At 39.0% G+C, this 20662-nt stretch overlaps 1 protein-coding gene across 4 annotated transcripts in view; it reads left to right on the top strand.

Annotated features, from left to right (window-relative positions):
* The window catches only part of LOC123511383 (6-phosphogluconate dehydrogenase, decarboxylating-like), a 37408-nt gene extending 18155 nt beyond the window's left edge, over window positions 1–19253 (top strand). For 3 of the 4 annotated variants that reach the window (XM_045267211.1, XM_045267212.1, XM_045267213.1), the window contains 10 exons: window positions 7557–7777; window positions 8793–8898; window positions 9645–9783; window positions 10558–10734; window positions 11252–11336; window positions 11906–12048; window positions 13007–13099; window positions 13492–13625; window positions 17382–17604; window positions 18323–19253. In XM_045267211.1, coding sequence (XP_045123146.1) covers window positions 7557–7777; window positions 8793–8898; window positions 9645–9783; window positions 10558–10734; window positions 11252–11336; window positions 11906–12048; window positions 13007–13099; window positions 13492–13625; window positions 17382–17604; window positions 18323–18442 — 1441 coding nt within the window. In that variant the 3' untranslated portion in view covers window positions 18443–19253. Of the gene's footprint in view, window positions 1–6189; window positions 6475–7556; window positions 7778–8792; window positions 8899–9644; window positions 9784–10557; window positions 10735–11251; window positions 11337–11905; window positions 12049–13006; window positions 13100–13491; window positions 13626–17381; window positions 17605–18322 lie in introns of all 4 variants that reach the window. The other variant, XM_045267210.1, reaches the window with a different exon arrangement.
* Window positions 19254–20662: the final 1409 nt, after the last annotated feature.

Here is a 20662-nt window from a genome sequence, read left to right as displayed (position 1 = left end):
GGAGGAGGAGGAGGAGGAGGAGGAAGAGGAAGAAGAAGAATAGAGGGAACGGAGGAATGAGGTGGAGGTGATGGAGGTAGAAATAATAGATGTGGTGGTGATGGTGGTGGCAGTGGAAGGAACACACACACACACACACACACACACACACACACACACCTATACATCATTAACAGACACAACCACTATTATTAACACCACCATCGCCGCTGCCCATCCACACCGCACGTGACTGTCTAGTGGAACACGTCCATACATTCCACCTATTCATTCCACTTCGCCACCATCCACTACTGCTTCTCGTCTTACTACCACTATTATTATTATTATTATTATTATTATTATTATTATTATTATTATTATTATTTTCACCAGTATTCGGTTTCTGTAGTGGTAATGGTGGTGGTTAGTGATAGTGGTAGTGTTATAGAATAGTTGTTACGTAGAGATGGTGGTAGGTTAAAGTTGTAGTTGTGGTGGTGGTTATAGTTGTAGTGGTGGCTGATTCTACAAACATTTTCAAATAGTGGTACCTGAATCAAGAACAGAAAGAAAATTGTGGTAGCTGTAATGCAGATAGTGGTTGATTGATAGTGGTTGAAAGAAAGAAAGAAAGAAAAAGACAATCATAATAATAATAATAATAATAATAAGAAGAAGAAAACAACAACAACGAAATAGTAATGATAGAAGAGTAGTGGTTGCGACAGAATTGCGGTTGCGATCAAAGGTTTTAGAATTGTGGTAAGTAGGAAGGCTGGAAGGAATAAGGAAGGATTGTGGTGAGGAATTGTGGTTGCTTACTGTTCGTTGCTGATTCATGAAAACACCGCATTTTTGGTGTCATTGAAGAGTTTGAGCAGTTGTGATAATAGTTGTTGTTGTTGTTGTTGTTGTTGTTGTTGTTGTTGTTGTAGAAATCAAGACAGGAGGGAAAGAGTAGTAATAGTAGTAGTAATAATAATAATAGTAGTAGCATTATTAATTGTTGTAATACATTGAGCAATAATAGATATCGAGGCAGTGGTAGGCGAATAGTAGTAGTAGTAGTAGTAGTAGTAGTAGTAGTAGTAGTAGTAGTAGTAAGCTGTACTAGTGAAGTAGTGAAGGTAGCAACACCAATAATAACCGTATCAGTGGTAATACTAGTAGTTATAGCAGCAGTAGTGGTAGTGGTAGTGGTGGTGGTGGTGGTGGTGATGTCGGAGTACTGGTATATTCCCAGTCTGTTTTATGGGTCGATGGAGGACCTACTGGTGTTACCGGGGGTCGTTCACAACAGGAGATGGATGAGCAGTCACGGGTTAGTGTGTGTGTGTGTGTGTGTGTGTGTTTTAGGATGAGTCACGTGTGGGATTGGGGAAGGGGATAGGAATTGAGTGATAGTAGCAGTAATAGTAGTAGTTGTAGTAATAGTAGTAGTAGTAGTAGTAGTAGTAGCTCACGTATATTGTTATTTAAATTTCGGAAGATAGAAATGTGATGGTTGTATTCAATCTCTCTCTCTCTCTCTCTCTCTCTCTCTCTCTCTCTCTCTCTCTCTCTCTCTCTCTCTCTCTCTCTCTCTCTCTCTCTCTCTCTCTCTCTCTCTCTCTCTCTCAGGCGTTACATTTTCATTATTATTTACATTTTACTACTACTACTACTACTACTACTACTACTACTACTACTACTACTACTACTACTACTACTACTACTACTACTACTACCACCACCACCACCACGCATTCTTTCTCTCTGAACCTTTCTTTATTAGCGACATTCCAGTCTACCAACTCGATCCTAATCTTGATCTTAATCTTGAGTGGATATTCACTGCCTGCCCCTGAGAATCGATACTTTTGTCGGGAATGTCTGAAAGGAATGTATGTACAGCCATTGATTGGGTCACGTGAGAGAGAGAGAGAGAGAGAGAGAGAGAGAGAGAGAGAGAGATTACATGCTCACACCAGCCAAATTTCACGTACGGTACATACATACATACATACATACATACATAGAAAGAGAAGACATATTATTGATATCATACAATAATTTTACCTCCTCCTCCTCCTCCTCCTCCTGCTGCTGCTGGTGAAATGTAGCTCACTCGTGATCATTGAAAGGGCACCATGATGTGTGTGTGTGTGTGTGTGTGTTTGCACCTCTGACATACATGCTTGCTGGTAGGGGGGGTGGAGGGGAGGAGTTGCTGATAGTGATATTATTATTATTATTATTATTATTATTATTATTATTATTATTATTGTTATTATTATTATTATTATTATTATTATTATTGATGTTCTTGTTACTACTACTACTACTACTACTACTGTTTCATTGTTATCATAGTAGTAGTAGTAGTAGTATTTTTTTGTTTATTTGTTTATTTTTGGTTATTTAATTGTTTATGTAGTTAGTATTTTTGTGGCATGAACTTCCTGAAGGATTGCGTGACGAGGCAGTTCCGCTTGTTCTGCGCCGTGGGTTGTCCCCAAGCACCGCGACCTTCACGCTCTCTCTCTCTCTCTCTCTCTCTCTCTCTCTCTCTCTCTTATCACGTGGAGTTTTCCTGTTTCATATTATTATTATTATTTTTTTTGTTAACATTATTACTATTACTATTGTTGTTGTTGTTGTTGTTGTTGTTGTTGTTGTTGTTGTTGTTGTTGTTGTTCGTCTTATTCTTCCTCTTTTATTTTCTTCATTGTTCTTGTTCTTGTTCTTGTTCTTAGTCTTCTTTATATTTTTTCCTGCAATTTTACTGAGAGAGAGAGAGAGAGAGAGAGAGAGAGAGAGAGAGAGAGAGAGAGAGAGAGAGACACACACACACACACACACACACACACACTGATTAATAGCTGAACATACAGAATCAGACAGACAGACAGACAGACAGACAAAGAGGTGGAGGAACACAATTAGAGCGAAAAAGTATGTTGGAAACCGCTAACATCCTCCCCACCCCTTTTTCCCCTCTCCTCCCTCCTCTTCCTCTCCCCTCTCCCCAACCTTTCTAATACTTAAGCTTGACTGAGGAGGTAGAGGAGGAGGAGCAGGAGGAGGAAGAGGAAGAAGAGTACATGGAGAGAAGGAGAGGAGATGATGAGACAATAAAAGGAGAGTTAGAATGAGAGGAGGAAAGAAAAGAAAGGACAGAAAGAAGTAAAGGAGGAAGAGTGGAATGTAAGGAAGAGACAGAAGGAGGAGGAGGAGGAGGAAGAGAGAGAAGAGAGAAGAGAAGAAAGGGCAAGATGGTGAAAGGAGGGCGAAAGTAAGGCTCTCTGAAGTGTTTAATTTAGACAGGTGTGTGTGTGTGTGTGTGTGTGTGTGTGTGTGTGTGTGTGTGTGTGTGTGTGTGTGTGTGTGTTTTACGTGGTGAAACCGTTCATGCATTGTAACAGCAGAAGCAGCAGTAGTAGTAGTAGGAGGAGGAGGAGGACGAGGAGGAGGAGGAGGAGGAGATGTAGAAAAAATAGGAGGAAGAAGTCTCTCTCTCTCTCTCTCTCTCTCTCTCTCTCTCTCTCTCTCTCTCTCTCTCTCTCTCGTAACTAATATTTTGTTATTCTCATTTCTCAATATCTTTTTACTCTCTCTCTCTCTCTCTCTCTCTCTCTCTCTCTCTCTCTCTCTCTCTCTCTCTCTCTCTCTCTCTCTCTCTCTCTCTCTCTCTCTCTCTCTCTCTCTCTCGCTTGCTCCACACACACACTCACACAGTGACTAATTGCCTGTCTATTGTTACAACTTTTTTTTTCTTCTTTCCTCTTCGTCAAACAACAACAATAGATAAAAAAAAAAAAAAAAAAAGCGATCCGTGAAGTCTGGAAAGTATTTTTTTTTTTCTTATTGATTAATTTTTTTACTTTCTTTTTATTTTAACTTCATTGTATCGTGACTTACTTAGTGTTGTTGTTTTTGGTTGTGTGTGTGTGTGTGTGTGTGTGTGTGTGTGTGTGTGTTATTTACGTTTCTTGTTTAGTTGTTTAGTTTGATTTTTTTGGGGTTTTTTTATCTTTTTGTTGATTTTTTTTCCTTTTGGTTATCATTCGAGAGAGAGAGAGAGAGAGAGAGAGAGAGAGAGAGAGAGAGAGAGCAAACAATAACTGAAAAGAAATAGAGAAATGAAAATTACAAGATACATACTAGTTACCTTGAGAGAGAGAGAGAGAGAGAGAGAGAGAGAGAGAGAGAGAGAGTTTCAACACAAGGTATATGATTTTGGCTGTCATGTTGTTTCCATTATTTTCCCGATGTGTGTATTTTCCTCTGCACTTTTCACACCTGGAAATATACGACGTGGTTTTGTTTGTGCTATTATTACACACACACACACACACACACACACACACACACACACACACACACACACACACACACACACACACACACTTTCTTTTTTTTTTTTCCTTTTTGCTCTTCTTTTTTCATTTTTTTTCATACTGTTTGTGTTGTCACGCACGCACACACGAACGCACACACTATTTATCTTTTATTTTTGTTTTCCTTCTTTTTCTTTCTTCCTCTCTACTTTTCCCTCCATATTTTCCCTTTCTTTTTCATTAGTTTGTTTAGTTTGTGTTGTTATTATTATGTATGTGCAGTTTTATTTTCTTTTTTGTTTTCCTTTTTTGTTTTATTTTTCTTGCGTCAGTTTGAAAATAGCGGCGTGAGTTTTTTTTTTTATACGCACGCACGCACGCGTACTTTTTTTTTTTTTTTTTTGACCTTTGCTTTTATTTCCTTGCGTCAGTTTGAAATTAGGCAACATCTTTATATATACGTTGGTTGATTATACGCACGCACGCACGCACGCATCAAAATATTCTTTTTTTTCTTTTTTTCCTCATTTATTTATTATCCGTTATATTGTTTTTTTGTTTAATTTGTTTAGTTATTTGTATTATTTCATCACCCTTAGAATCTTGTTACTTTCCACAACACAATATTTACTTTTATTCTTATATATATATATATATATATATATATATATATATATATATATATATATATATATATATATATATATATATATTAGTTTATTTCTCATTGTAATCTTCAACATTAAGAACTATTTCCTTTGTGTGTAATTATTTCCCGTGTTCTTGACGTGATCCCGAGTACCTATTCATCTTACCGCTATCAGTCTTGTTACTATCCCGCCGCAAATTGTACTGTATCGTTTCTCTGTTCCCATTAAACTTGTTTTTTTCCTCCTTTCTTTTTTCCTTGTATGCACCGCCGGCAGCTTCACGGCGCGGTGAGCGGCGTGGCCAGCCGCATACTTGTGGTGCCTTGCGTCACCCGCTGCGCCGAGCTGTGCACCCACTAGGGAGGAATTACTTACTCCACTCACTCACGCTTCCTCGCTCCATACCTGTAACCCATTTAACCGAACTGTGTGCTGTGGCCTTTTATGTTCTTTTTAATTAACTTTTTTTCCCTTAGACTGTTCTCTTTATATTGTCTTGCAAGGAATGAGTAATCGTTAATTTCACGAAACCATGAGGGATTTCGTGCATAAATGTTTGAGTAATCATATGTTCATTGTTATTCATTTTTCCTAGTAAAGCTGAGGTTAGGTTTGGTCTACTCAGGTTACAGTGGGGTCAGTTCAGCCACGTATCCTTAGAAATAAATGATAGAGTGATATGCAAATGGGTGTTTCAATTTTAATGGACCTATAAGCTTTATGCTGTGAAAAAGTTCATAACATTGTCTAGTAAGGCTGATTGATTAAACTGAATCACTAACTTACCCTTTTCCTAGTAAATAAAGACAGCAACGAGTGTATTGAAATGATAATTACTCAATTCTTAGTGATTTTGTGAGATGTCTGATTGCACACACATTCCCTGTAATAAACATAGGTACGTACAGACGGCTCCCTATTCGATGAAGCAGCCTTCCTACCATTGTTTGTAGCTAGAGCGACATGTCAACGCGAGGGATTTCAATAAGTAAATATCAGAGGGGCCAGAAGTCGTGACGTGTAAATCAAGCTACACCTTTTTCAACACTTCTCCATGTCCGCCTCCTCATCTCCCACTCCCTCCTTGTTACGTCTCTCTCTCTCTCTCTCTCTCTCTCTCTCTCTCTCTCTCTCATTGAAGTTGTATTTTTTCCCTCGTGAACTTGTTTTTGTTGTTGTTGTTGTTGTTGTTGTTGTTGGTGGTGGTTCGTTATATACTAATTCATATTTATTTGCAGGATTTATGAGAAAAAAATAATGGATGCATAGATTACGGACCAAATATAGATCGTGCTGTGCAGAGAGAGAGAGAGAGAGAGAGAGAGAGAGAGAGAATATGAAAGATAGGTAGCCTCGAAAACGGAAATTCCCTTCAAACCAGAGAAAAAGAAAGAGAAAGAGTGAGTGTGTTTGTGTGTGCGAGGGGATCATTTGAGAGAGAGAGAGAGAGAGAGAGAGAGAGAGATGGGGAACGCACCGTGCCGCACAATAAAGACCATCGCCATGCGCAAGACGGAGCCTGTGTAAGTATTGCGTCACACACACACACACACACACACACAGGTTCCTCTCCTTTTTAGTGTTTTTTTTTTTTCTATTTTTGTCCTGTTTATTTATTATTTTTACCTCCTTCTCCTTTTTCTTTGTATTGTACTTATTGCTACTTTTGTGACAACTGACACATACTAGGAAAACTTGCATTATAATACTTCCGCTCATGACTCTCTCTCTCTCTCTCTCTCTCTCCGAACCATCATCCCCATCATTATCCTCCTCCTCCTCCTCCTCCTTGCCTTTATCCTTCTTTAACCCCACTCCCCATCACTAATGATTATGTTAACCCATCTCTTTTATCACACCATTAGTTTTATTTCTCTTTCCCATCACCCCATCTCTACCACCCTCCCTTCACCATTACCCCAGCAGTTATTCACGTCTTCCTAATCAGCCCCCACCCCCCCCCCATCACTTACCTCTTCTTCCTATCATCAAGCTACTCATATACCTCCCCCATCTTCCCATCATGTTATCACTTCTTCCCCATCACCTCATCCTTGCTATCCCATCACTTTTCCCTTCTAATCATCCCTTACCCCATAACCTTATCGTTTAATCACCCATCGCATTACAGAAGTCCTTCCCCCATCACCTACCACCCCATTAACCCATCACTCACCTGTAACATCCTTAATTATCATACTAATTCCCTGTCACGTGTCATCCCTTCATCCATACCATTAACTACCACTACCCATCATCACCCCATCACTAGTCACCCCTTACCCCATCATTGTCATCATTACCCTATTACCCCATCACTATTACCTCCTCTTACCACCTCATTCCTTACACCAAACCCCATCAATACCACAAAAACACTAACCCCACCCCCATCCTTGCCCCATCACTACCCCTAACCACCCCATCAATGCCACACAAACACTAACCACACCTACCCCATCCTTGTCCCATCACTACACCAAAACCCATCACCATTACCACATAAACACTAACCCTCCCTGACATATCCTTGCCCCATCACAACACCATACCACCCCATCCATCACACCATATAACCCCTAACCCCATCCTTTCCCCATTACAGAGCGGACATCGCCTTGATCGGCCTGGCAGTGATGGGGCAAAACCTCATCCTGAACATGGACGATCATGGGTGGGTGGTGTGTGCCTTCAACCGCACCACAGAAAAGGTGGACAGTTTCTTGGCCAAGGAGGCGAAGGGAACGAAGGTGGTGGGCGCTCACTCCTTGCCCGAGATGGTGGCCAAGCTGAAGAAACCAAGGCGTGTTATGCTGCTGGTTAAGGGTGAGTCAGGGTGATTGGAGTGGAGTAGGATGGAGCACTTTTCCTTCTTCCTGTTTTGTATATGTACAGTATTTAATTGTTTTGCCTTTCTGTCCTACTCTTTTTCCTTTTATTTTTTCTAATCTGGTAAACCCTTTCTTTCCATTCTTAATTCCTCCTTCTGACCACACACTACACCTCAACTTACTGTCTACTAATGATCCTCTCTCTCTTTCTGATTGCTAATATTCTTCCTTCTCCGTTTTTACCCAATCTATTGCCATAATCTTTTCTTTCTTTAATTTTTCTTCCTCCCTTTTTACCTAATCTATTGCCATAGTCTTTTCTTTCCCTTTCATTCCTCTTCCTCCAGACCTTACACACAACTTCTCAACTTACTTTCTGTGGTTTCTTATGATTTTTTCTTGCTTGTTTACCAATATTCTTTCTTACCTAATCTACAGTCATAACTTTTTCTTTTCCATTTACATATACTCCTCTTCCTCCTCCTAGCCACACACACCACACTTCAACTTACTATTTGATAACATTCCTTTCCATCTGACTTGTTTCATATGATTTTTTTTTTCTTTTTGCCTATTTACTAATTATCCCTTCTCCCTTTTTACCTAATCTACAGTTATAACCTTTTCTTTTCCTCCCATTCTTTTTCTTCCTCCTAGCCACCCACACACTTTCTCTCAACTCAACTGTCTGCTAATATTTTTCTCCCTTCTCCTGTTTCATATAGGTTTTTACTTGTGTACAAATATCCTCCCTTTTTATCTAATCTACAGTCATAACCTTTTTTTTTTTTTTTTTTTTTCCCTTCCAGTCTTCTTCCTCTTAGCCACACACATACCACACCTCAACTTTGTCTGCTAATACTCCTCCCCTTCCTGTTTACATCTCTGTCTCCCTCAGTACCTAATCTAATCATAACCTTTTCTTTTCCTTCTATTCTTTTGTCCTTCTAACCAGACACCCTCACTCCTGATCTTGCTGCCTGCTAACACCCCATCCTTGCCTTCCATAGCTGGTGCTGCTGTGGACAGTTTCATTGAGAAGCTGATCCCTCTACTGGAGAAAGGAGACATTATTATTGATGGAGGAAACTCTGAATACCAGGACACCCAGAGGAGGTGAGAAAGAGAGAGAGAGATTGTGATTTTTATATTTTAATTGTTTTTTGTCATTGTTTTGTCTGCAGTTGAAGAAAGAGAGAATTATTATCTGTTAAGTGTACAGTGTATTAGATAATTGACAGAGAGAGAGAGAGAGAGAGAGAGAGAGAGAGAGAGAGAGAGTTCAATCATTCATACAATAATACACTTATATAGTACAAGGAACCATCATGTTATATTCAGTGTTACAGGTAAGGAAGGCCAGGTGAGGAAGTTGTTAATAGTTACAGGTGAAGCCATCAAGGTATGCACCACTAATTGAGGTCATCTGTGCTATTAATTAAGAGGGTGACCTTATGCATAATGAAACAGGTACTTTTGAAAACTTAAAGAAGAGAGGGAAGAGAAGAAGCAGTCATTAATTTTGTACTGTTATTGAAGAAATGTGTGTGTGTGTGTATGTTCCAGAGAGAGAAAGAGACTCTTTAACCCCTCAAAGCATGTGTAGCAACACCACCACCATCACACTTAACCTAAACCTAACTCAACTTTTCATAACCATCATCTCTTCATAAAAAACATGATCATCACCACTACCATCTCTACCAACTTAACCACCACCACCACCACTCTTCCTATCCACAATATCCTCCCTATCCTTTCACTTTTCCACCTCCACACTGACCTTCCCATCTATTATACCTCCCATCACATGTCACCCCATCCCTGTTGCACCCTCACCCCATAACACCTTTTCACACCAGATGTCACCAGTTGGCAGAGAAGGGACTGCTGTATGTTGGGTCTGGTGTGTCTGGCGGGGAGGAGGGGGCTCGCTACGGTCCCTCACTCATGCCTGGGGGTCACAAGGAAGCCTGGCCACACATACAGCCTATTTTCCAGGTAACAGGATGAAGAGTAGTGTTTATTTGGTGTTTAAGCCATATCTCTATTTATTACTGCATTTTTTTTCATTTATTTATTTTTTTATGTAAGAGAGGACTGGCCAAGGTGAACAAAAATATAAAGAAAAGAAAGTCCACTCAGTTATCAGTCTGCCTTCTCCTCCTTCTCCCATGGCCTCACTGCACAAGACTTTTTCTCACCTGTTCATTGTTCACCTCTCTAATGTAAGAGTGAACTAGTATTCCCAGTTAATCATCCCTCTTTCTGTGAACTCTGGAGCTTCCCCCTGCCTGCTTCTGTATTTCCTCCTTTTCTGTGACTTGACATGTACCTACTAATTTTCTGTAACCCTTTTGGTGTTTTTTTTGGAAATTAAGTTAGGATGTGCACAAGTTTTTATTTTTCTATGTACAAACTTAGGTAACTAATCAGTCTGTATTTTGTTTGTTTTCTTATGCATGTTGTTTGTATGTTAATGATATTTCTTTTTCCACACCACTGCTGCTACTTCTACTTGTACAAAAAGAATACAGAAACTACTATGACTACCACTACCCCTACCCCCACCACTACCACTACCACTACCACTACTACTACTACTACTACTACTACTACTACTACTACTACTACTACTACTACTACTACTACTACTACTACTACTACTTCTATTACCACAGTACATAAAAATTACAACAACAGTAGCAACAATAGTAATACTGTGCTACCATACACCACCACCACCACCCTTATTACCTCTGAACCCTCCACTAGAGCATCTGTGCCAAGTCTGGGGACGAGCCATGCTGTGACTGGGTGGGTGAGGATGGTGCTGGCCACTACGTCAAAATGGTGCACAACGGCATTGAGTACGGCGACATGCAGCTCATCTGTGAAGCCTACCACCTTATGAAGGATGCCCTGGGGATGAGCTGTGACAAGATGAGTGAGGTGAGGCTGTGATGAGGGATGGAGTATATGTGAGGGTGGTGGTGTGAGCAGAGGGGGGGTGGGGATGATGGTTGGGTGTACGAGTGTGTGTGTGAGGGTGATAGTGGTAAGGTTTATGATGAGAGAGAGAGAGAGAGAGAGAGATACTGATACTGTAAGTGTTTACTGGGTATAAGAGTGTGAATGTGTGAGGCATTGTTTTTTTTCTTTTAGATAAAAAAAAAATATTTTTTTTATTTATTTTGTTTAGATTATGTTTTTTTTTTTTTTTTTTTTTTATCCATAAATATGAATTCTTCATTTGCAGATCAGAACTAAGAACAAGATTATTTCATTCATGACACTGAAGATTTGAAAAATTACATACATACACATATTAACCAAAAATTCCCCCATGTATCAGTGACAGTAGTAGTGACAGGTGTATGACAGACACAGTAGTAACGAGAGGTGTGTAGCAGTGACCATTAACAACAGCTGTGTACAGTATTGGTGCTAATCAGAGGTGTCACTACAGGTGTTTGCCGAGTGGAACAAGGGTGAGCTCGACTCCTTCCTCATTGAGATCACCGCCAACATCCTCGCATTCAAAGACACTGATGGTAAGCACATAATGACTGTCCTTTTTTTTTTTTTTTTTTTTTCTTTTTTTTTCATGGAAGAGGGGAAAATTAGTCAAAGGCAAAAGAAGGAATTAAAAAAAAAAGCCCTCTTAGATTCCAGTTCCCTAGCAGGTCTGAGGAAGTTAGCCAAAATAATGGTATAAATGTCTTGAAACCTCCCTCTTAAATGAGTTCAGGTCATAGGAACATAGAAAAACAGAAGCTGGCAGGGAGTTACAGAGTTTACTGATTGACTGATTGTATTTTATTTATGGAAGAAAGAAAAACTGATCAAGGGCAACAAAAATGATTAAGCGAAAAAGGTCCACTTAAATGCTAATCCTTGAGCAGAACAGGATTGACAGAGTTAGCCAAAAGAATGGGATAAATGATCAAATGTAAAGAAAAGTGACTTACCTAAGTACTCCTAGATGAAAAAGACAGACAGATAAGAGATAGTTACAATTTTCTAAAGAATAACCAAAGAGAATTATCCAAAAGTACTAAGAAGAGTGACCTAAGTGTCTGTATTTTATAAGGAGAAGTAAGCCACCATCCAACACCCACAGGGGAGGCACTGGTGGAGAAGATAAGGGACGCAGCTGGCCAGAAGGGAACCGGGAAGTGGACCGCCATCTCTGGTCTGGACTTTGGCACACCGACAACCCTCATTGCTGAGTCTGTGTTTGCCCGCTGCCTCTCTGCCCTCAAGGTGATTTATTTCTCTCTTGCTTTATTTTTTATGTTTGAGGAGAAAACTGGATAAGAGCAACATAAACAATCAAACAAAAAAGGACCATTGAGATGTCAGTCACCAAACAGAGTCAGTAGAATGTCTGTGTGTTCAGATATGATCCTGCTCTTTTTTGTACAATGTTTTGCAAGAATGCTTAAGTGCTGGAGGGAAAGGGAGGAGGACGGAGGAACTGGAATGTCTTTTAGTCGTCTGTGTGTGTGTGTGTGTGTGTGTGTGTGTGTGTGTGTGTGTGTGTGTGTGTGTGTGTGTATTTATCTAGTTGTAGTTTTACAGGGCCGGGGCTTTATGCTCGTGTAGTCCCGTCTCCATATCTACACTTATCCAATTTTTCTTTAAAACTATGCACACTCATTGCTGACATCACTTCTTCTGTAAAGGTTAATTTGTGTGTGTGTGTGTGTGTGTGTGTGTGTGTGTGTGTGTGTGTGTGTGAGGGGATGGGTGGGTGTGTAGATGTGTGGTGGTGGGGATGGGGATGTTTATGTATACCCCTTAGCTATTCTTAAAGAGGAGAAACTTGATGTTGGTATTGTCATTATTTCTACCCATCTTTATTCTATCATTTCCTACTGTACCTTATCCTAGCCTGTCCTATCTTGCCTTGCCTTGCTTTGCTTTATTTTTCCTTTCCTTCCCTTAACAAAACTTTTTCTTCATATTTTTTTCTTTTTTGTCTTCTGAAGGTTTGTTTTCCACTTATCACTGTTATTATCATGTTATGTTACATTTCTACTAGCTTCTCTCTGGGATTGTTTTTTTTTTCAGTGTTATGTGAGTAATAGGAGTAATGGAAGCAAGGGCAGTATGGAGGTAAAAGGAACTGTGGGATAAGTGTTTTTGTATCATTATCTTGCATTTTCTTTGGATATTTAGGGTCACTTTCCATCTCTTACTGTATTATCTTCTCCCACAGGATGAGCGAGTGAGGGCGAGTGATGTGCTGAAAGGTCCCTCCAAGTCTACCTACTCTGGAGATAAGAAGGAGTTTGTGGAGTACATCAGGAAGGTGAGCAGTGAGCTGGTGCTGTCACAACATTGATGGATTATCTGTTGTGGTTCCTGCGATGTGTTTGATTTACTACTATCATCTTTTTGCCTTTGCTGTGCCAATTATGCTATACTTAATTGCCTGTGGTGTAGTTGAGTGGTCCATGAGACTGTTTTCACCAGTAGGGCTAAGAGTGATTATTGTGTGTATGACTGAGTGGTGGTTTTTCTGAGCCACCCTGTGTGAGATTGCAGGCATGTTATTATAGAGAATCGAGATACAGTATATTTTTTTCCTTAAATCCAAAATGGGTGTACTTCCTTTAAATGTATCATATTTATTTTACTTGTTATATTTAGACCTTGTGATGACTCTCCCCCCATTGTTCCCTCTGTGTTGTCCTTCTTCAGGCCCTGTATGCCAGCAAGATTGTGTCCTATGCCCAGGGCTTCATGCTCTTGAGAGAGGCAGCAGCTAAGTTTGGGTGGAACCTCAACTATGGAGGAATTGCCCTCATGTGGCGTGGTGGCTGCATCATCCGCAGGTGTGTGGGTCAGGCATAGGAGTGTGGAGGGCAGGAGGCTCTGGAAACAGTTTTAGGACAAAAGGAAGGTTGTTTTGGAGTGAATACAATAATTGATGTGTGTGTGTGTGTGTGTGTGTGTGTGTGTGTGTGTGTGTGTGTGTGTGTGTGTGTGTGTGTATATTTACCTAGTTGTAGTTTTACAGGGCCTGGGCTTTATGCTCGTGTGGCCCCGTCTCCATATCTACATTTATCCAATTTTCCTTTAAAACTATGTACACTCTTTGCTGACACCACTTCTCACTCAAACTGTTCCAAGTCTCAACACATCTTTGCAGGAAACTAAATTTTTTAACATCTCTCAGACATCTTCCCTTCCTCAGTTTCTTACTATGCGATCTTGTGCTTCTGATGTCATATTCTTCTCTCAGGATCAGTTTCTCATTATCCACTTCATCCATTCCGTTAATCAATTTATAAACTTGTATCAGATCCCTCTCTCTTCTCTGTTCCAAGGTTGGTAGATCCATAGCCTTTAGTCTCTCCTCATATGTCATCCCTTTAAATTCTGGAACCATTCTTGTAGCCATTTTTGTAGTCTCTCTAATTTTCTTATGTGTTTCTTTTATGGGAGTCCACACAACTCCTGCATATTCCAATCTAGGTCTTATTTTAGTACTTATCAATTTCTTCATCATTTCTTTGTCCATATAGTGAAATGCTAATTCCAATATTCCTTAGCAAATTATATGTCTCTGAAAATTCTATCAATATGGCTTACCGGTTGATTGTTTTCTTCCATTGTCACTCCCAAGTCCTTTTCCTTTTTACTTTTTCTAGTTCTACTCCATCTCCCATCTTATAGATTCCCACTGGTCGTCTTTCACTTTTTCCCATTTCCATGACATGGCTTTTGTCCACATTGAATTCCATCTCCCATTTTTACTCCATTTCCAGATCTTGTTTAAGTCTTCCTGTAGTATTTCACAATCCTCTTTTTGTTTAATGACTCTGCAGTTTCGCATCGTCCGCAAACAGATTTATGTAGCTGTTCACTCCTCTGGCATGTCATTTATATATACGAGAAAAAGTATTGGTGCCAATACTGACCCCTGTGGCACTCCACTGTCTACTGTTCTCCACTTGGACTTCATATCTTTAACTATCGTCCTTATTTCTCTCCCCCTCAAGTAATTTTTCATCCATCTCAATGTGCTTCCTTTTAAGCCACCCTTCTCCTCTAACTTCCATAGTAATCTTTCATGTGGCACTTTATCAAACGCCTTTTTTAGATCTAAATAAATACAGTCAATCCATCCTCTCTCTCTTGTACTTTATCAACTATTCTAGAGTAGAAACTCAATAAATTTGTTACACATGACCGACCTTTTCTAAAACCAAATTGGCTATTTGATAATAATTTGTTGTCTTCAAGAAACTCAATCCATTGCTTCTTTATTACTTTTTCACACATCTTGCATATTACACTAGTTAGTGATACCGGTCTGTAATTTAAAGGTTCTTCCTTCCTTCCGCTCTTATATATGGGAACCACCTCAGCTCTTTTCCACTCCACTGGCACTGTTCCATTTTCTATTGAGCATTTTATGATGTTGTATATTGGACTTGCTAGTTCTTCCCTACATTCTTTCAGTATTCTGCCTGAGACTTCATCCGGTCCCATTGCCTTTTCCTCATCTAGTTCCGTCATCAACTTTTTTATTTCAAGCTTGGTTACTTTAATCTCTTTCATATGGACAGTCTCTCTATTACCCTGTGGTCTTTCAAATTTGGATTCCTTAGTAAAGACCTCATGAAATTTACTATTTAACAGTTCTGCCATACTTTTGGGTCTTCCACCATTCCGTTCTCTCCTTTTAACCTTTCTATTGTTTCTTTTTGTCTTATTTTTCCATTTATGAATCTGTAGAACAATTTTGGTTGTTCCTTACATTTTTCGACAATGTCCTTTTCATAGTTCCTTTCTTCTTCCTTTCTCACCTTAGCATATTCATTTCTTGCTGTTTTGAAGTTTTCCTTATTTTCTGGATTTCTGTTTCTTCTCCACCTTTTCCATGCTCCATCTCGTTTCTCCTTTGCCCTAGCACATCTTGCATTAAACCAATCTTTCTTTCCTTCTTCTTTAGGTCTATATTTCGGGACATATTCCCTGACTCCTGTTTTGTACATTTCAAAAATAAGTTATATTTCTCTTGAACCGTTAATGAGTTTTCCATCTCCTCCCAGTTTACGTTTTTAAAATAGTTCTTGAGATTCTCAATATCAGCCTTTCTGTAATTTAATCGGTCTCCTTTGTATGATTCATCTCTATCTTCCTTTCCTTCTTCTATATCCATTTCTAATATTACATGGTCACTCTTTCCCAATGGGCACTTATATCTTATATCATCATTAACTTGTATATCCCTTGTAAAAACTAGGTCCAATCTTGCCAGCTCATCGTTTCCTCTGAATCTTGTGTTTTCCTTTACTCTTTGGACCATCAAATTATCTATCATTAGGTTCAGGAATCTATCTCCCAGGCATCTTCCCCATACCACTTTCATAATTTTCCCAGTCTACCTCCTTACAGTTGAAATCTCCTACCAATATCACTTTTCTCCTTTCTTTAATGATTCTTGTAAGACTCCTTATTGTGTCATCTATCATGTCTCTATATTCTTGGTTAGTCCATGAGTTTGTTTTTGGTGGCACATATGTTCCAATGATTGTTAACTCCTTTTTATTAATATGCATCTTAACATACAGTATTTCTGATTTTCCTTCCCCAAACTCCACTTGATTTACCACTATCTCCTTCCTTAACATCATCATGACTCCTCCTCCTCCTTTACCCACTCTGTCTCTCCTCCATATATTATACCTTTTATCTATGTCTATTTTTATTGCCTCATTTAACTTTGTTTCCACCAGGCATACAATATCTGGTTCTTCTTTCTTTATGTAATCTCTTAATTCTAATTTACTAGATAAAATCCCATCTATGTTTGTATACATCATTTTTAATCTCTTGTTCTTATCATTTTTAGTTAAACTTGCTCCATTTTTTTCTCTTCCTTCTCTTTTATATACCATTTCCTTATCCTGTCTCCTAGAATTCACCAAAAAAAATGCCTTCTTCTCCTCCTCTGACCTTTCATTATTTTTTTTCTCTTGCTTAGTTTCTATTTTTCTTTATATATATATATATATATATATATATATATATATATATATATATATATATATATATATATATATATATATATATATATATATATATATATATATATATATATATATATATATATATATATATATATATATATATATATATATTTGCAACCTTCTGTCTCTCTGAGTTTTGTTTTTCTATATAGTACTTTTTCTGCTGCTACTTGTGATTTTAGTAATATCTTAATTGGTCTCACTGTTCCTTCTTGATATGGTCCCATTCTATGGATTCTTACCAAATTGTTCTTTCCTATTTAATGGTATTTTACAGAATTAGGTCAAGCTCATAATGTCCTGTTTGTAAAGGTTAATTTGTCATATTTATCCTTAAAACTATGAATGTTCCTCATATACACTTAACTTTGTGTACTGTGTGTGTGTGTGTGTGTGTGTGTGTGTGTGTGTGTGTGTGTGTGTGTGTGTGTGTGTGTGTGTATGTATGTATGTATATGTGCATGTGTGTACTTGCATGCACTCAAAGACAACAATAGACTATATCAAACAAAACTAACCCACAAAACCCTCTCCACCTGTACCTCATAGTGTGTTCCTGGGCAAGATCAAGGATGCCTTTGACACCAACCCTCACCTCACCAACCTGCTCCTTGACGACTTCTTCCGTGATGCTGTTGGACGCTGCCAGGACGGCTGGAGGGCGGTGGTGGCTCAGAGTGCTCTCCTTGGCATTCCGTCCCCGGCATTCAACTCGGCGCTGGCTTTCTATGATGGCTATCGCTCTGCTGTGCTGCCTGCTAACTTAATCCAGGTGAGTGAGGCTGGCATTCCTGTATATGGTGAAGGCAAAGGAAAGTGTTGTATAGTGAGGTGATGCACAGAAATGGAGCTTGGGAAGATAAGAACCAGTTAAAAGGTGTTGCATGTTGGGATCAGGATTAGCATCTTTAGTTTAGATTAAAAGATGGTGCTTGGATAGGCAGAAATGGGTCTTTGTAGTGTTTGGATAAGCAGAAATGAGTGTTGGTAGTGTTTGGATAGGCAGAAAAGGGGGTTGGAAGGGTAGAAAAGGAGTTATAAGATGTGGATAAGGGTTAGTACTGTTAGTTAGAACTATCAGATAGCATTTAGATAGTAGAAATTGAGTTTGTAAGAATAAAAAGAGGATGAAGAAGGAGTGTTGTATAATATCTAAGGGTTAATAAGGTTATTTAGGGTCAATTCCATTTATTTTTACTTCATGGTAACTGGTTGTGACATACTTGTATTTGAAACCAGGCAGTATGTCCAGTGTTTCATACATAGATACCTAAAAGAAACCCGTAACTCTTTCATTCTTTGAGTGATTCATACTTGAAATCAGACAACAGAGAACCTCACAAGCACACCAAAAGTACAACTAGTAACAAGTCAACTGGTGATCTTTTTAACCTCACACTTATGACCTACATAGGTTAGTTAGTAAGATTGAGCTGTAGCTATGGCACCAAATTCTCACCTCCTCTCTCTCCCTTCCTCACCACCCACAGGCCCAGAGAGATTACTTTGGGGCTCACACATATGAACTGGCTGCTTCCCCTGGCAAATTCCACCACACTAACTGGACCGGCACAGGAGGGGATGTGTCCGCCACCACCTATGATGCCTAGACACAGCCAGGCAACCTTTGAATATTCTCTCCCTCCTTGCCCTCTTTCTCCTCCCTCATGACTCTTAACACTCATCACACCTGCAACAACTACATCCCCTCAGCACTCCAACACATGAGACTAAGCAAAACTGTGTCCCATTAGGAAAGAAATCAAATGTAACACTGTTTAAACTAGGTCCACTTTCATCCTATCTTGACAACTGTTTAGGTTTTGCCTTAGTGTGGCCTTATACAAATCCAACTACAGACATTTCTTAAGCTAGTATTACTACCTAGTTCTCTGGATTAAAATTTTACACATGCTCTCAAAATTATTCTGCAGACAACAAACACTACCACTATGTAAGCACTTGGATACCTCAAAGTCATTCTCATGAAGCTTCTCTAATACCCTGAGACTTTCCATAACAGTAAGGTGCTGGCCAGACCTCCCTGGTAATACTGCCCCATGGTGCCTCAAGAGGGACTGGCAAGGTGCAAGTTAAGCCTTCCCCCAATGTTTGCTCGAAGTGAAGATGATGTCACCCTTGCTCTCCTTACATAACTCAGTACCAGGGGAGGAGCAATAGGTATAATAGTATGAACCCCAGGTGTTTGAAATACAAAAGTGGAGTGTTATGTGGCAAAGGGAAATAATCTGGTGCATGTGTGTGCGTGTGTGGTGTGTTAGCATCTGGTGTGTGTGGAGAAGTACTGTTGTAAGTATCAGCTGTTGTATTCCATATTCCAGATCACCTGTGGAAATATATTAGTTAGTGGCAATAGGGACCTCCAGTGACACACACACACACACACACACACACACACACACACACACACACACACACACACACACACACCAAAATATATACATTCCATTTTCTTTCTTCCCTTTTCCAAATCACTAAAACATTCTCACAAAACAATATATAAAAAAAGCAAAATCATATTATAAAAGTACTCAAACATTCCATATACTTGAAGTGATACTAGTGTATGGATATGAGAAATGAAGGTGTATGTACTGTATGTATGTTGTTAAATTAATGAGTGTTGTGTAGCCGTTCATGAGAATCACTTGACAACAAGCTCCTAAATCCAGCTCTCCTCGTCTGTTTTTATACACCTTACAATAAAACACTTTCATGCATCTTCCTTGCATGGCCTTATTTCGTCCCACCACTCAGCAGTTCCCCTTTCTTCCCTCCCCCCTTCCTTTCTGAATGTTTGTGTAAGTCCCCCATACTGCCTTTTTCACTAATTTAGTACTCTTAGTTATCAGCATCTCTCTCTCTCTCTCTCTCTCTCTCTCTCTCTCTCTCTCTCTCTCTCTCTCTGTTGTATTCTGGTTATAGTGAAGGAAACTTGTATATCACACGCTCTGATTCAAATGAAAGAAAAAATATATATCAGTGAATTATGTGTAGGTAGATTAATTTATTTGTTTACTTTAAGCCTGAAGTGATTGAGTAATAAAGTACTTGATTGGTCAGTGAATGAATAATTTCCCAATTGTTTTATTTATATGATTGGAGTGGAGATACATATTTATTTTTTTCTTCTAAGTATGAAATAAAAATAGACCAGTGAAATGAATTATTATCTGAAAATTGTAGGTAATAGGTCTGCTGAGTGAATATTTTGCCCTACAGTTGCATATTGTGTTGTATCATATTAGTACATAGTAAAGTCTCTTCAAGGTCCCTCATTCCTGTTTAAGAGCTGTTCCGTTCCATGTACGTATTGTTTGACTAAGCTGAAGCGGTTTACGTGTTGTCATTTGTAATAGTACGCATTTGTCATATAACAATGTGAGAATGTATGTTAAAGAGTATAGTTGAAATAAAAGTTTATCCTTAATCTCATTTGATTGATTGAGAGAGAGAGAGAGAGAGAGAGAGAGATTGTACGCTTATCTCCGGACAGGAAAGATTACGCGTCATACCGCGTAAAAAAAAAAAAAGATTTTTTTTTATCTAATTTTCCATCACCCCACATTGTTTTACGATGAGTATTCTGTAAAGACCACAGAGGTAAATGGTTAACCTTTTTTTTTCCGATTGCATGGTGGTGTACAATACTTGTTCTATATTCTAGATAGGAGTAGGACCATGAAAGCATCCTTGTTAACCCCACTGCACAGGTAACTCAAGCCAATGATGCCAGTACGTACCTATATGAACAAGAAAATCCACATAGCAGGTTTTGAAGGTAATTTTCGTTATTATTCTGCTGGTGA

This window comes from Portunus trituberculatus, chromosome 31 (assembly GCF_017591435.1).
Source record: "Portunus trituberculatus isolate SZX2019 chromosome 31, ASM1759143v1, whole genome shotgun sequence".
Taxonomy (NCBI): domain Eukaryota; kingdom Metazoa; phylum Arthropoda; class Malacostraca; order Decapoda; family Portunidae; genus Portunus; species Portunus trituberculatus.
Note: the sequence above shows the minus strand (reverse complement) of the source record. Positions and strands in the feature narration are given on the sequence as shown.